This window comes from Salvelinus sp. IW2-2015, linkage group LG8 (genome assembly GCF_002910315.2).
Source record: "Salvelinus sp. IW2-2015 linkage group LG8, ASM291031v2, whole genome shotgun sequence".
In the NCBI taxonomy this organism is placed as follows: Eukaryota; Metazoa; Chordata; class Actinopteri; order Salmoniformes; family Salmonidae; genus Salvelinus; species Salvelinus sp. IW2-2015.
Genome location: NC_036848.1, coordinates 15,567,058 through 15,582,136, shown reverse-complemented (window position 1 = coordinate 15,582,136; position 15,079 = coordinate 15,567,058). Strand labels below are relative to the sequence as shown.

Genomic DNA, 15,079 nt, shown 5'->3' with positions numbered 1-15,079 from the left:
AAAAATATATATATAATTAGTTAATAATCCATTTACCTGGTGACATAAAGGGTTAAATATTCCTCCTCTTCCCTCTACAGGAGATTGGAGGTATCAATGACATCCTGAAGAACGTTTTGCTGATATTTCCTCACTTCTGTTTGGGTCGAGGCCTCATCGACATGGTGAAGAACCAGGCCATGGCCGACGCTCTGGAAAGATTCGGTAAGAACTGCATTTCCCATGACCCATTTCTCTATCCAATTSAACGTAGAGGTGTCTTCTGAACATTTTTCTAAACACACTCCTCCTGTACACAGGTGAGAATCGCTTCCGATCCCCTCTGGAATGGGACATGGTGGGCAAGAACCTGTTTGCCATGGCCGTGGAAGGAGTGGTCTTCTTCATCATCACCGTCCTCATCCAGTACCGCTTCTGCATCAAACCCATTAACCTGCACACCAAGCTCCCTCCGGTAGGCGAGGAGGACGAGGACGTGGCCAGAGAGAGGCAGAGGATCGTCAACGGACTGGGACACGGAGACATCCTGGAGCTCCGACAGCTCACCAAGGTCTACAAAAGGAAGCAGAAGCCGGCGGTGGACCGCCTGTGTGTGGGCATCCCTCCTGGAGAGGTAAGATTACATAATTTAATCTAGTAAGTAGTAAGTACACAATGTAATGACATGCCATCTCTTTCAAGCTCATTCTGTATATTTTAACACTGATATTAACTCTGTCTTCTCGCTCAGTGCTTTGGCCTCTTGGGTGTGAACGGAGCTGGAAAGACCACCATCTTCAAAATGCTGACAGGAGACTCCATAGTCACCAGTGGAGAGGCTTTCCTGGCCGGAAAAAGGTGAAGCAGCCATTTTGTGCCAGAGAGCTCACCCTAGGTATTACAGTAGAGAGGTTCAGCAGTGAGTCTAAACGTGAGACTAACGGACTTATTTTGATTTGGCAGTATACTGCGGGAGATAGACGAGGTGCACCAGAACATGGGCTACTGCCCTCAGTTTGACGCCATCAACGACCTGCTGACAGGAAGAGAGCACCTGGAGTTCTACGCCGTCCTGCGCGGCGTGCCCGAGAAGGAAGTGTGCGAAGTTGCCGAATGGGGCATCCGTAAGCTGGGCCTAGTAAAGTATGTGGACAAGGCAGCGGGAAGCTACAGCGGAGGAAACATGAGGAAACTCTCCACCGCCATGGCCCTGATAGGAGGACCACCCGTCGTGTTCCTGGTACGCACCATGTCCCAGCACACACACACACAAACTGTAAACACCAACACATGGTGTTACTAACACAAAGGGATCAGACCCAGCTTGGCAGTGACCTCAATGTGAAATATCAAGGGGCCTCTAAATCAGATGACTGGTGTTTAATTGTTCTCCCGGTGGGGATTGCAGCTGCAAGGGTTGTGTAACGAGGGTTAGATTACAATTCTCCCGCCTGCACGCCACAGTCAACTCAAAGGGTTCCTGGAAAATTGCATGTTTTTGTTTTGCTCCTATTGGGCTGCAGAGAGATCAGCTGTTGATTTTGTTTCAAACTGAGAGAAGGATAAATGGAGGGGCAGAGACAGAACCAGAGCGATAGACATCGAGAAAAAGGAAAGGGAGACAGAAACAAACCAAGAGAGAAATCAAGAGCTTAGCATTTCTCATCTCATAATTCAGCACTAGCAGGGCCATGATGCCTTGCTTCCCCCTGCTGCTGGTCTTCTCTGTGTGTTTCCTGCTCAATCTGTGGGCCAACCTCAACCTAGCTGTGCTCTTTGTGACAGGACGAGCCCACCACTGGGATGGACCCCAAAGCACGCAGGGCCTTATGGAACTGCATCCACAGCATCATCAAGGAGGGACGCTCCGTGGTGCTCACCTCGCACAGGTAACCAGAAACACCTTAATACCTCAGCCATGCTAGGCTTAAAGCTAGCTGCTATACTTTGAAATGCATGGTCGTTGTTGCTGTTGATTGGTTGGCAACATAGCTTATGTATGAGTATAGGCTGCGGTTAGTCAAACCTCATTTAGCACCATGTAGCCCAGGGATTGGCAACTTTGATGGGGTGGGGACCACAGCAATATCTGAACTCATCAGGAGGGGCCGTTGTTGCTTGCGTGTCTGCATACCCACACACCCCTCCCCCTGCCCACACTGCAAGCAAAACATTTTAGTGGCCCCCTCTCTTGACAGCAGAGAGAAATGTAAGTTATTTTTTGTTCATTTCGTGCAATTCTACACATTTTGCCATGGTGTGTAGGGAAAATGCTGCAGTTTTAAAGCTAATTTCCTGCAATTCTACACATTTTGCCAAAGGGTGGAGAGAAATGTTTGCAGTTTTTAATATGATATCTGAGTGAGACTGACTAACAAAATTAATGGGGGCCCCCCCGGGCCGTTAGTTCAAGTTTAGTTAGCTGGCAGTTAAACTAATTTAGCAATCTAAAAAATGTAAGCTGGCAAATTGACTATCAGTAACTGACATAACAAGAGAAACCCTGCTGATGCACAACCACATTTCGAAATTGCACCTTGTGTTTCGTACTATTCTAACTCTCAACAGTAAGCTGAGACCCCGACTGAGTTGCAAAATTGATCCAAGGGCCATGCAGGCCCCCAGTTGCCAATCCCTGATGTAGCCTATCGGCTTGTACTACGTAGCTTACATGGTTTAAAGTATTGCTTATCCACTTACTGTGCATGCTGTTGACATTAATAGCTTTCTGAGTGTTCTGCTACTGTTAAACCTTTGCAGGGATGTGGTTCATAGTTCAGCAGTTCCTTTACACTGTATCTAATGTCTGTGTCTGCCATTTTGTGTCTTCAGTATGGAGGAATGTGAGGCCCTGTGCACCAGAATGGCCATTATGGTCAATGGCAGGTTCCGCTGCTTGGGGAGCGTTCAGCACCTAAAGAACAGGTAAGATGACAAATAATTTCACGGGTACATATAAAGCAAGTCAATACCTACAAAGTTGTGGTTTTCAATAAATTGGCACAAATTATCCATTGATTATACAACGGGTGGGTCTAATCCTGAATGCTGATTGGTTAAAACCACGTTCCAGCTGGTGTCTATTCCACAATTTACCACTGGCTAACTCTATGACGTTATGTAGTCTCTCTTGTCGTGATGTGTATTTTGTCCTATATTTATTTATATATATATATATTTTTTTAATCCCCGTTCCCGCAGGAGGCCTTTTGCCTTTTGGTAGGCCGTCATCGTAAATAAGAATTTATTCTTAACTGACTTGCCAAGTGAAATAAAGGTTAAATAAAATGTAAATAAATGCCTATTTACTCTGTTCCATCTGACTGCGCATTCTACTGTCTTATCAGCCTAGCAATTTATAAACTTGATCTCCACTATAAAAAGCATCTAGACATTATCGACTTCGTCTCTGGCCTAACAACACCCGTGCCAATATATCCTCCAAACACAGACTTCTCGAGCATTATCACTTAATTATCTTGTTTTGTTTTTATCTCTCCAGGTTCGGAGACGGCTACACCATCATTCTGCGTGTGGCTGGGCCGGACCCTGACCTGCCGCCGGTGATGAAGTTCATTGAGAGTAAGCTGCCTGGCAGCACCCTGAAGGAGAAGCACAGGAACATGCTGCAGTACCAGCTGTCCTCCTCACTCACCTCCCTGGCACACATCTTCAGCATCCTGGCCAAGAACAAGGACCTTCTTCGGATAGAGGACTACTCCGTGTCGCAGACCACACTGGACCAGGTAAGACGCCATCCATCGCTGGCTAAAGGCTTTGTGGTCAAAACGTATTTTTGTTAAAGTTTGATTACTTGTGGATTACAGCACCATGCATTTGCATCTTTCTGTATGTTCTTCGATTAGTAGACCGGATTGGAATGTACAGTGATGACAGCTGACACTCTCGTCTCTTCTCTACCAGGTTTTTGTGAACTTTGCCAAGGACCAGAGTGACGATTACCACTCAAAAGACAATTCAGTAAAGCGCAAAGAGGCGGTGGTGGACATTACCCCGCTCAGCTCACGGCAGGCTGAAGAGAAGCTAGCCGAGGAGAGGCTAAAGGAGAGCTTGGTGTGAGCGGACGGACACCATCTTCCACCCAAAACTGGAACTTAAACCCGCAAACAGTGTTGGACAGAATTTGCTGTATTATTACAGTAGTGTTTTCATACTTGTTTTAATTCTTCAGCCAGAGGTGTTGCTCTCGTAAGGGCCTGGCTGGAAAGCTCAATGCAAGTCAATGCAAAGTTTCTCACTCGCGCTGAAGCGATTTGGGGCCCAAGAGTGCCCCTCACAATAGTCATTAAGGAGAAAGAAAGAGTATTAAACTTGAATAACTGCCATAATTTTATCATGTGCTTCAGCAGATGTTAGGCTGTGGCGGTGTATATTTTTGTGGAAACTGCGATATTTTCTAATTTGTGTAATTCCAACTGGTTTCTTCCAATGACATTTCTGTTTTGTGCTCCAAGACCAGAATGACATGATGAAGAAACCCAACCATTCCCATGGCCAATCTGAATTCCTTATGTTTGATTTGTTTTTAAAGATGTGCCTTTTTTATTTATATATGTAAATTGATCATGAATATATAAACAATATATATATATAGTTTTCTTATTAGGTTTGGCTGAGTCCATTGTGGCATTACTGTAACCATGAATGTTCTTCCTTCTAGTTCAGTAGTTTACTATGTAGTGGACTCAACCATTTTGAAACACACCAATCGGAGACTATGTACACTTTCCAATGTATACTATGCAAAGTACTGTACCAGTTWAAAAAAAAAAAGGAAACAATAGATTTTATAGATTTTTTTTAAGGAAATGAAAAGATTTGTTTTGTTGTTGACTATCAGTTTGCAATGAATACCTCAACATACATACCACAGTGCCCTGACAGACAAATCAACTGTTTGAAGGACTCTATTTTCACCGCCTAACCACTAGCAGAACACAGAAACATCCCCTCAATGGGTTGACAATAGTAAATTAAATAACATGATAATGCCTACTGTAAGGTGGCAGGTAGCCTAGTGGGTAAGAGCATAGGGCCAGTAACCGAAAGGTTGCTGGTTTGAATCCCAGAGCCAACTAGGTGACAAATCTGTCTGTGCCCTTAAGGAAGGCACTTACCTTAAACGCTCCAGTAAGTCGCTCTGGACAAGAGCGTCTGCAAAATGTAAATTGATTTTTCAAAGCTGACAGTGCCGAGTCAGTTTTGAATTTCTGTCATAAAGTGTAACCTGTGGGCTTGTCCTGTGTCTGCAAAGACTGGTGCAGTCAAGTGCCATTTATTGTGAAATTAATAAGTGGTTCTTCGGGTAAAAAGTCTCAGTATTTCGAAACACAAAGCTTGCCTGAAATGAGGCCAGTTCGACATTCCAAGCACTTTATTTGTGGTGTTAATTGGATAATTGTTTTGCACTGGAATTTCCACAGACTATGTATACAATCGTTTATTGTTCTACCAAGAAAATTGTCTTTATTTAATAGCCGTTTACGTTTTTAATGTATTGAGAAAAGGCTGTGGGAATATCTGTTACTCGCTCTGTACAATACTTATTTACACAATAAAACTGAACAAATCTTTATCTTGTGTCAACATGGCTGTAAAGTTATTGTAATCCGAAGGTTAGCAATGCTAAAAAGGAAATGTAAAATCCCATAGAGAATGATAACTAAATGCTAACGAGCACGTTGCGAAAATGTTAYACACTCTCTGACCTAAAGTATTTGCAGGACAGACATCCCAGCTCATAAAGTTATATAACTAACTCAAAAATGTTACTCACAGCTTGCTGCACGCACAGAATTGTTTTTGAGAGCAAGGATTTGATCTAGGAAGGGTCCAAGACAGGTGGGTAAAATCACCATTACTCCACACACAGAGACGCATACAAAGCTATCCATCACCCTCTATTTGGCAAATCTGGCCATAACTCTATCCTCCTGATTCCTGATTACAAGCAAAAACTCAAACAGGAAATACCAGTGACGTGCTCAATACGGATGTGGTTTGATGAAGTGGATGCTAAGCTACAGGACTGTTTCACTAGCACAGACTGGAATATGTTCCAGGATTCATCCGATGGCATTGAGGATTAAACTACCTCAGTCACCTGCTGCATCAATAAGTGCATCGACAACATATTGCCCACGGTAACCATACGTACATATCCCAACCAGAAGCCATGGATTACAGGCAACATCCTGACTGAACTAAACAATTCTAGGCAAGTCAGTTAAGAACAAATTCTCATTTACAATGACGGCCTACCCCAGCCAAACCCTAACCCGGACGACGCTGGACCAATTGTGCGCCGCCCTATGGGACTCCCAATCACGGCCGGTTATGAYACRSCCTKGAATCGAACCAGGATCTGTAGTGATGCCTCTAGCACTGAGATGCAGTGCCTTAGACCTCTGCGCCACTCGGGAGCCCTAAAGGCTAGACCTGCCGCTTTCAGGGAGCGTAACACTAATCCGGACACTTATAAGAAATCCCGCTTCGCCCTCCAACGAACCATCAAACAGGCAAGATCAAATCCTACTACACCGGCTCTGATACTCATCAGATGTGGCAGGGCTTGCAAACTATCATGGGATTCCAAATGGAAACACAGCCGTGAGCTGTCCAGTGACGCGAGCCTACCAGACGAGCTAAATCGAGGCTAGCAACACTGAACCATGCATGAACGCACCAGCTGTTCCGGACGACTGTGTGATCATGCTCTCCGTAGCTGATGTGAGTAAGACCTTTAAACAGGTTAACATTCACAAGGCCGCAGGGCCAGATGTATTACCAGGACGCGTACTCAGAGCATGCACTGACGAGCAGGCAATTGTCTTCACTGATATTTTCAACCTCTCCCTGACCCAGTCTGTAATACCTACATGTTTCAAGCAGACCACCATTGTCCCTGTGCTCAAGAAAGCCACGGTAACCATGACTACCGCCCAGTAGTGACACCCCCCCTGGATTAAGATCCCTGTTGCCTAAATTGTAAATAGCACCCCTTGTGTGCACATTCGGTAATACCGTATACCCCGGTATGGTACAGAAACGGTATGAAAACCTGGATAGCGCCAAACCCTAAGAATGATAAACATTGTTATAACCGTGATCCTAAACTTGGTCTAGGGTGTCCATCATATAATCTTCAATCTATAATGCATAATTACAAGTAATAAATGATTTGAGTCCTAATGTCTATCACATTTAGATGACTGGATCACCACTGATTTAATTGATTTAATTGGTCCACTGATTTAATAAGAAATCTCAGTAGTGTTTTATTACCTCTACTTAGGTCTATAAACAGTGTAAGGCACGTATCAGATTGACAGCATATCAGACCCAGTTGAGGGTTATTCTCTTCAATCCCGTGTTTCAGTGTGAGATCACTTGAGGGGAGAGTAGGGGCAGGGGAACATGAGTTTGTTCATCTGCGACCCCAGGTAGGTCACACTCTCCCTCACTGTGGGGGGGGGGGGGGGGGGGGTACATTTAGAAGAGTGCAGATAGAAACTAAAATGTGAATATCCTTCCTGTTTGGCCCTGTCCGGGGGTATCATCGGATGGGGCCACAGGTTTCTTCCTCTCTAGGTTTCTTCCTAGGTTTTGGCCTTTCTAGGGAGTTTTTCCTAGCCACCATGCTTCTACACCTGCATTGCTTGCTGTTTGGGGTTTTAGGCTGGGTTTCTGTACAGCACTTTGAGATATCAGCTGATGTAAGAAGGGCTATATAAATAAATTTGATTTGAATAGAGCCGTCAAACTTCCATTTTCTACTTGTATTAAAAAGGGAATAAATTGAAGGGTTTACCGGCTGCCACTACCCTGGCATCCCCATGGACTTTGTGGCATAGCGCTGCCCGCTGGTCCGGACTCTCGTACCACCACAGGGCATTGACTGGCACACAGAAGGAGAAATCCCATTTGACCTCACACTACTGCATTCATATTATAATCTCATAGTGTTACCCATGTAGTATTATATCGTTTCATCCTGATCACCATTGATCTAGTCCCTGTCCTCACTGTACCGTTGTTGAGCTATCCAAACTCACTGTGAAAGACCCCCACCAGGTGGGCGTGCCCCCCGGCAGCGTGGGCACTGACTGCAGCCTGGAAGGCCTCCCCCCACACCGCTGGAACCCCCGGATGCATCTGGAAGGACCGCAACTCATACACTCCTGAAACACATGCACAATTATGCACAATTCCAAACCGACCCCCAACTCTTTTACCCACGTTTTTATATTTAGCTATTTTACAGACACTTTTATTCCTGAGCAGTTTACCGACTGCATTCAACTATGTAAGGTGACACAACACATAGCACACACATAAACTCCTTGGCCAGGGAAATGTAGTATTGACAGGGTCTTTAACCTACTTGGAACACAGTGATTTTGTTTACCATTTGTGTATGAATGTAATGTGCAAAGACTACTTGGCTAAAGTGTATCTGTTTGAAAGGGAGTTAGGGACAACCAGTGGTGAAATCACTAATGCAGACTCAGCACATCTTTGGGAAAACAGTGCCGATTTCATTTCCTGTAAAAAAAAAAAAACACTGTCCAGTACTTACGAGGAATGTGTACAGACGTAACTGCCCAACAAAAACAATCCTGTTGTTTACAAGACTAGTGCTAGATTAGTGGTCCACGGAGATAACACAGGGGGTCAATACACAATGCTCTCTCTCTTATTTCTCCCCACACACACACACACACACACACACACACACACACACACCACACACACCACCACACACACACACACACACACACACACACACACACACCACACACACACACAGTCTTGTACAGCTAACCTTGTGGGGACATACAATTCATCCCATCAAAATCCTATTTTCCCTAACCCCTACCCGTACTTCTACCCTAACCCTAACCCTAACCCTAACCCAAAAACCTCAACTTTATCCTAACCCTAAACCTAACCCTAGCTCCTAACCCTCAAAATCCTATTTTCCCTAACCCCTAACCCTAATCCTAACCCGTACTCTTACCCTAACCCTAACCCAAAAACCTCAACTTTATCCTAACCCTAAACCTAACCCTAGCTCCTAACCCTACTAACACTAATTCTAACCTTAACCCTAAACCCCCAGAAATAGCATTTGACCTTGTGGGGACTAACAAAATGTCCCCAGCTGGTCAACTTTTTGTTCGTTACTACTTGTAGGGACTTCTGGTCCCCACAAGAATAGTTAAACACGTCCACACACACACACACACACACACACACACACACACACACACACACACACACACACACACACACACACACACACACACACACACACACACACACACACCAGCACACACACACACACACACACACACACACACACACACACACACACACACACTCCTCAATCCAGTTGGGGTCCTGAGCCAAGGATGCTCGCACACCGGCCAGCAGGGCATAACTGTCTAGATAGTAACACAACAATAGGAGATAGTGTGATATACAATGCATTCGGAAAGTATTCAGACCCCTTGATTCTTTACACATTTTGTTACGTTACAGCTTTATTCTAAAATGGATTACATTTTTAAAAATCCTCATCRATCTACACACAATAACCCATAATGACAAAGCGGAAACAGGTTTTCAGAAATTCTTGCAAATTTCTTAAAAAATACCTTATTTACATAAGTATTCAGACCCTTTGCTATGAGACTCTAAATTGAGCTCAGGTGCATCCTGTTTCCATTGATCATCCTTGAGATGTTTCTACAACTGGATTGGAGGCCACCTGCGGTAAATTCAATTGATTGCACATGAGTTGGAAAGGCACACACCTGTCTATATAAGGTCCCATGGTTGACAATGCATGTCAGAGCAAAAACCAAGCCACGAGGTCGAAGGAATTGTCCAAAGAGCTCCGAGACAGGATTGTGTCAAGGAACAGGTCTGGGGAAGGGTACAAAAACATTTCTGCAGCATTGAAGGTCCCCTAGAACACAGTGGCCTCCATTATTCTTAAATGGAAGAAGTTTGGAACCACCAAGACACTTCCTAGAGCTGGCCGGCCAGCCAAACTGAGCAATCGGGGGAGAAGGGCCTTTGTCAGGGAGGTGACCAAGAACCCGATTGTCACTCTGATTGAGCTCCAGAGTTCCTCTGTGGAGATGGGAGAATCTTCCAGAAGGACAACCATCTCTGCAGCACTCCACCAATYAGGYCTTTATGGTAGAGTGGYCAGACGGAAGCCACTCCTCAGTAAAAGGCAAATGACAGCCCGCTTGGAGTTTGCCAAAAGACACCTAAAGGACTTAGACCATGAGAAACAGAATCTCTGGTCTGATGAAACCAAGATGGAACTCTTTGGCCTGAATGCCAAGCGTCACGTCTAGAGGAAACCTGGCGGGAATGTTTTTCGGCGGCAGGGACTGGGAGACTAGCCAGGATCGAGGGAAAGATGAAGGGAGCAAATTACACAGAGATCCTTGATGAAAACCTGCTCCAGAGAGCTCAGGACCTTAGACTGGGGTGAAGGTTCACCTTCCAACAGGGCAAAGACCCTAAGCACACAGCCAAGCCAACGCAGAAGTGGCTTCGTGACAAGTCTCTGAAGTCCTTGGGTGGCACAGCCAGAACCTGTGTATGTTAGCAAAAACCTCCTGAGAACCTATTTAGCATGTTTTGGCGTTCCCTTAATGTAAAAMRGAACTTACCCAGAACGTGGTTAACATGTTCTCAGAATATCAATATTAATGTTCTAGACACATTTCATGGGACTTTGCAAGAACATTCATGTGTCCAGTTTTCTGAGGGTTGTATGTGTTTGTCATTCAGTTTTAAATTAAAATATAATGTTTTATTGTGTGATGGTAATGACCTCTGCAAAGGTATTTTGGGAAAACGGATTAAAATCCATGCATTATCAAATAAAATGGTCACAGCCAATACCAGTTTATGGTTCCTGACAAAATGAGAAAAGTATTTGTTGATGAACTAGACAGTGGAATATTCTTGCAACGTTCCAATGAATGTTTCTCGAACATTATTATTGAATTTTCTGAGAACATGATAACAACATTCTGGGTAAGTTCTGTTTGACATGAAGTTAATGGTCTGGAAATAGTCCTTGCAAATTACTGGAACATTCTTATRAAAACGTTCGTTAATGACCTAATGAGACAATTAAGGGAACGTTCTCTAAAGTTGTGGGTATGTTTGTTTTTAGCTGGGTAGCTCTTACTATGTAGTGGACTCAAATACAGTAGAATTGTACAAAACATTCCAGACCAATGGCATGTTACAGCTTGACTATCACATTTTATTATTAGTCACTTGCGTCGAATACAACATGTGTAGACCTTACAGTGAAATGCTTACTTACGAGCCCCAAACCAACATTGCAGTACAAATAAGAATAAGAAATAAAAGTAACAAGTAATTAAAGAACAGCAGTAAAATAATAACGAGACTATATACAGGGGGATACCGGTAAAGAGTCAATATGCGGGTGCACCGGTTAGTCGAGGTAATTGAGGTAATATGCACAAACTGGAACTCACATAGATTTTTGTCAAACATGATGATTGTTATCAAGTTACAAAAGCGAACTTCTACAATATATTGATGTGAACAAACAATACATCAATTTGCCCTCATAATCGTAGATCAAATCAATAKTCCAAATTTACCACGTCACCGTTTTTCAAAAATATTTTCTATTAGATTTGACGATCTGCAAAATGCATTTCTTACTGTAAACATCTCGTTTAAACGGGTTTGCAATAACACTAGTGTTAGTTACAATGTATCCAAAAGTATACGGTGAGTTCAGTAAACCGTTTTTGTGTTGGGTTCTGCAGTTGTAGACTACGGAAGACGAGAGGTTAAAAGTTGAATGATCCATGAAAAAACCCGACGCCTTTGATCTGAATGTCATGACTTTTCATGACATGACGTTTATATCCACACTTTGGTGAGTTCAAGTATTATGAGTAATAATAAAGTAATATAATTTATACTCTAAATTAAACCAATCCAGATGAAGATGTCCCCTCCACTAGAGTCTAGTACATTCCTCAAGCTTTCTTCCTCTCTGTCACTAATATTAGGATTTGCGTCCATATTTTATTAAGCATTCTGTGACAAAAGCAATATACAAATAATATTTGATTGATTACGCATTGAAGTCATGTGTTCATTCGAAATAAAAAATACAAATGAGCCCTGAATTATMATCTTGTTTGCTCTAGTTCAAAGAATTCTGGGAATGAGGGCCTCATATATGCATTAGCACACAGACAATATACACTGAGTGTAAAAAACATTAAGAACACCTTCCTAATATTGAGTTTCAGCCTCCCCTTTTGCCCTCAGAACAGCCTCAATTTGTCTGGGCATGGACTCTACCAGGTGTCGAAAGCGTTCAACAGGGAAGCTGGCCCATGTTGACTCCAATGCTTCCCACAGTTGGTTCAAGTTGACTGGATGTCCATTCTTGATACACATGGGAATCTGTTGAATGTGAAAACCCCAGCAGCGTGGCAGTTCTTGACACAAACCGGTGCACCTACCACCATACCCTGTTCAAAGGCGCTTAAATSTTTTCTCTTGCTGAATTGTCTCAAGGCTTATAAATCATTCTTTAACCTGTCTCCTCCCATTCATCTACACTGATTGAAGTGGATTTAACAAGTGACGTCAATAAGGGTTCACCTGGATTCACCTGATCAGTCTATGTCATGGAAAGAGCAGGTGTTCTTTATGTTTTGTACACCCCGTGTAAGTCGGCCAACTCTATGCCTAGTGAAACTAAATTAGCCTACCATACAGGTTGAAACAAGACCGGACCATATTTTTTGTGTGGCCCAAAATATTACAAAATCAGGACAAATTCAGTGAACATAATGTGCAATCTTTAATTCAGAGCTTAMAAACATGTACCATAGTAAACTCTTGGTCAATATGTATGCATTTCATCATCAACAACACCAGTGTCACGCACACCTGCCACCCTCCCTGTTTTTAGTGTGCTCAGCAATATTTAGGCAGTAGGAATGTTCATCCCTTAATAAAGACCTGGACAATAGGGCGGCTCTGTTGTAACTGTTGCCGGCGGGCTGGTCAGGTGCAGGGGCGTCAAAACATCAGCTTTACACAACACAGGGTCACATTATTTCACAGACAAACAGACGCGCCTCCACTATATGACCAAGCAACAGCATCCCCAGGTTCCAAACCAACAGCAGACCTTGAGCAAGGCACATCGCAGATAATACAGAAGCAAAGGAGATATAATAGAGRTTATATTGTACTTTTGGAGCTGCATTCRGTAATTGGACCTATACCAACTATTTTATCAGTTGAATTTGATCTCTTTTGGCCAGACCACACGAACATGGTTGGGAAAACTATTTTGCTAGTCTGTCTGGCTGTCTTCTTTTCTGCAGGTAAGTACATGAATAACTTTGGACTATTTTGTACATATTTCATAATTCCTTTCAATATAGGAACTGTAGTTTGTCAAAAAAATGACAACGGTTATACTGTCTATTGTACTGTTCATTAAGCCCTATATGAGAACAATAAGTGATTATGATAAAGAATAATGTGCTAAATTCGACTTATGTGTCACATTAGCAGACGCAGAGGACCGATCAAGACTCAACAGGAGGGTGAGAGGCTGCCATTCAAATATTATCATTACAGTTCCCKAAACTAATTTGGCAGCTACAAATGAATTCATGTGAATTTAAATGTGTGAATATAAAACACCAACCAGGGTTGGAGTCAAAAGATGATATCATCTTGAAATGTTATTTCATTATTTTACCAGCCTTCCTGTGGGGATATGAGCCTAACCCAGGCGTGCCCGCTCAACTACTCCCCAGTGTGTGGCAATGATGGAAATACTTACCCCAACGAGTGCTCTCTGTGTGTTCACCGGATGTGAGTCTACCACATATCAGTTTAATTGAAGCAGCAGCTACAGGACAAGTAACAAACCACTGATACACTGATAGACAAGGACAGTCATACAAATGTAAAATACAACAATATACAAATAATACAACCATGCCATGAATTCATTTTGAAACTGGGGACTGTGAAGAGACCCCTGGTGGCATGTCTGTACAAAGAGATCTGGCAACGAGGCTTTTTGCCTATGACAAAAAATATATGTATAACACAGAATTAGCTCAGAATTAGTCCACTGGAGAAGATCAAAGTCTGAAAATACTCAGCAATATATGCTTTCTTAATACTCAGCAAAGTATGCTTTCTTAAATCATTCTGACCGTCTCTCTTTCCAGGGAAACCAATGCAGACATCTTGATAGTGAAAGATGGAAGTTGCTGAAGAGAAGGCCTACTGATGATTCCACCGAGGAAGTGATAATATTATCACATGTATCTTTATCAATCACAGAAAGAATCAGAATTGGTTGTAGAAGTTTTTTTTTTWWATGGAACACCCACACTCGCTCATCACTTACGCACACACACTTTATATATTCATATTGATTTGTATTACATTGTAACACTATCTTTGTAAAGAATAAATCGATTTCAGTCCCAGCTCCTGTAGAATCTTTTATCATTACATGTCCAGATGCTCCTTATGTTGTCCACATTGGTTTGTAAATGTTTTGTTGTATTTCAATCAACATACCACATGAATAATGACATAAATTACACTTCCACTACAGTAAAAATAGAATTTCAGTCAAATTATTGGTAGTAGTAACTTGAAAAAGCCACATGAGGCCGCTACAACAAATATACTTCAGTTTTTGCTGTATTTTCCTCCGTTTCTTGTGTCACTGCTTGGCAGCATGTGAATGGTTTGTGTTTGGAGTGTATGGTCGCTGAAATGTTGGAGCGTGTTATATTTTAAGTATGTTGAAGAGGGAAAGATTGAAGTGTAGGGGTTGGAAGGGATTGGGGGGGGGGGTCTTTTCGAAGTTAGTAGGGCTCTTTTTTTYTCTTTTTCTCAGAGGTACTGAGGTGGGTAGGAGGGTTTAGAAATGTGGAGCTAATGTTGTAAACCATGATTGACCACACACTCCAGCGCGGTAGGTGCGGCATGCACCGTAAACGTT

At 42.9% G+C, this 15,079-nt stretch overlaps 2 protein-coding genes and 1 pseudogene across 3 annotated transcripts in view; 2 read left to right on the top strand and 1 right to left on the bottom strand.

The window, feature by feature from the left end:
* The window catches only part of LOC111967529 (phospholipid-transporting ATPase ABCA1-like), a 44,651-nt gene extending 39,076 nt beyond the window's left edge, over window positions 1–5,575 (top strand). Inside the window, exons 30-37 of the mRNA XM_023992618.2 lie at window positions 81–204; window positions 300–613; window positions 731–837; window positions 943–1,219; window positions 1,765–1,868; window positions 2,812–2,904; window positions 3,482–3,725; window positions 3,904–5,575. Coding sequence (XP_023848386.1) covers window positions 81–204; window positions 300–613; window positions 731–837; window positions 943–1,219; window positions 1,765–1,868; window positions 2,812–2,904; window positions 3,482–3,725; window positions 3,904–4,059 — 1,419 coding nt within the window. The 3' untranslated portion in view covers window positions 4,060–5,575. The remainder of the gene's footprint in view (window positions 1–80; window positions 205–299; window positions 614–730; window positions 838–942; window positions 1,220–1,764; window positions 1,869–2,811; window positions 2,905–3,481; window positions 3,726–3,903) is intronic.
* Window positions 5,576–7,385: 1,810 nt separating this feature from the next.
* On the bottom strand, window positions 7,386–8,410 carry LOC111968182 (protein NipSnap homolog 3A-like; annotated as a pseudogene).
* A 4,738-nt stretch (window positions 8,411–13,148) lies between these two features.
* LOC111967528 (probable pancreatic secretory proteinase inhibitor) lies at window positions 13,149–14,555 on the top strand. 2 transcript variants are annotated; one of them, XM_023992616.2, is made up of 4 exons: window positions 13,149–13,427; window positions 13,621–13,652; window positions 13,814–13,926; window positions 14,292–14,555. In XM_023992616.2, the coding sequence occupies exons 1-4, from the start codon at window positions 13,376–13,378 to the stop codon at window positions 14,335–14,337; spliced, it is 243 nt and encodes an 80-aa protein (XP_023848384.1). In that variant the 5' UTR covers window positions 13,149–13,375; the 3' UTR covers window positions 14,338–14,555. The 2 variants fall into 2 exon arrangements, with proteins under 2 accessions (XP_023848384.1, XP_023848383.1); XM_023992615.2 differs by having other exon boundaries at window positions 13,158–13,427; window positions 13,618–13,652.
* The last annotated feature ends 524 nt before the right edge of the window (window positions 14,556–15,079 follow it).

Coding starts and splice junctions, on each gene's coding strand:
- LOC111967528 (XM_023992615.2), top strand. CDS start 13,376: ATGGTTGGGAAAACTATTTTGCTAGTCTGTCTGGCTGTCTTCTTTTCT. Junction 13,653..13,813: donor GATCAAGACTCAACAGGAGG/GTGAGAGGCTGC, acceptor TTATTTTACCAG/CCTTCCTGTGGGGATATGAG. Junction 13,927..14,291: donor TCTCTGTGTGTTCACCGGAT/GTGAGTCTACCA, acceptor CTCTCTTTCCAG/GGAAACCAATGCAGACATCT.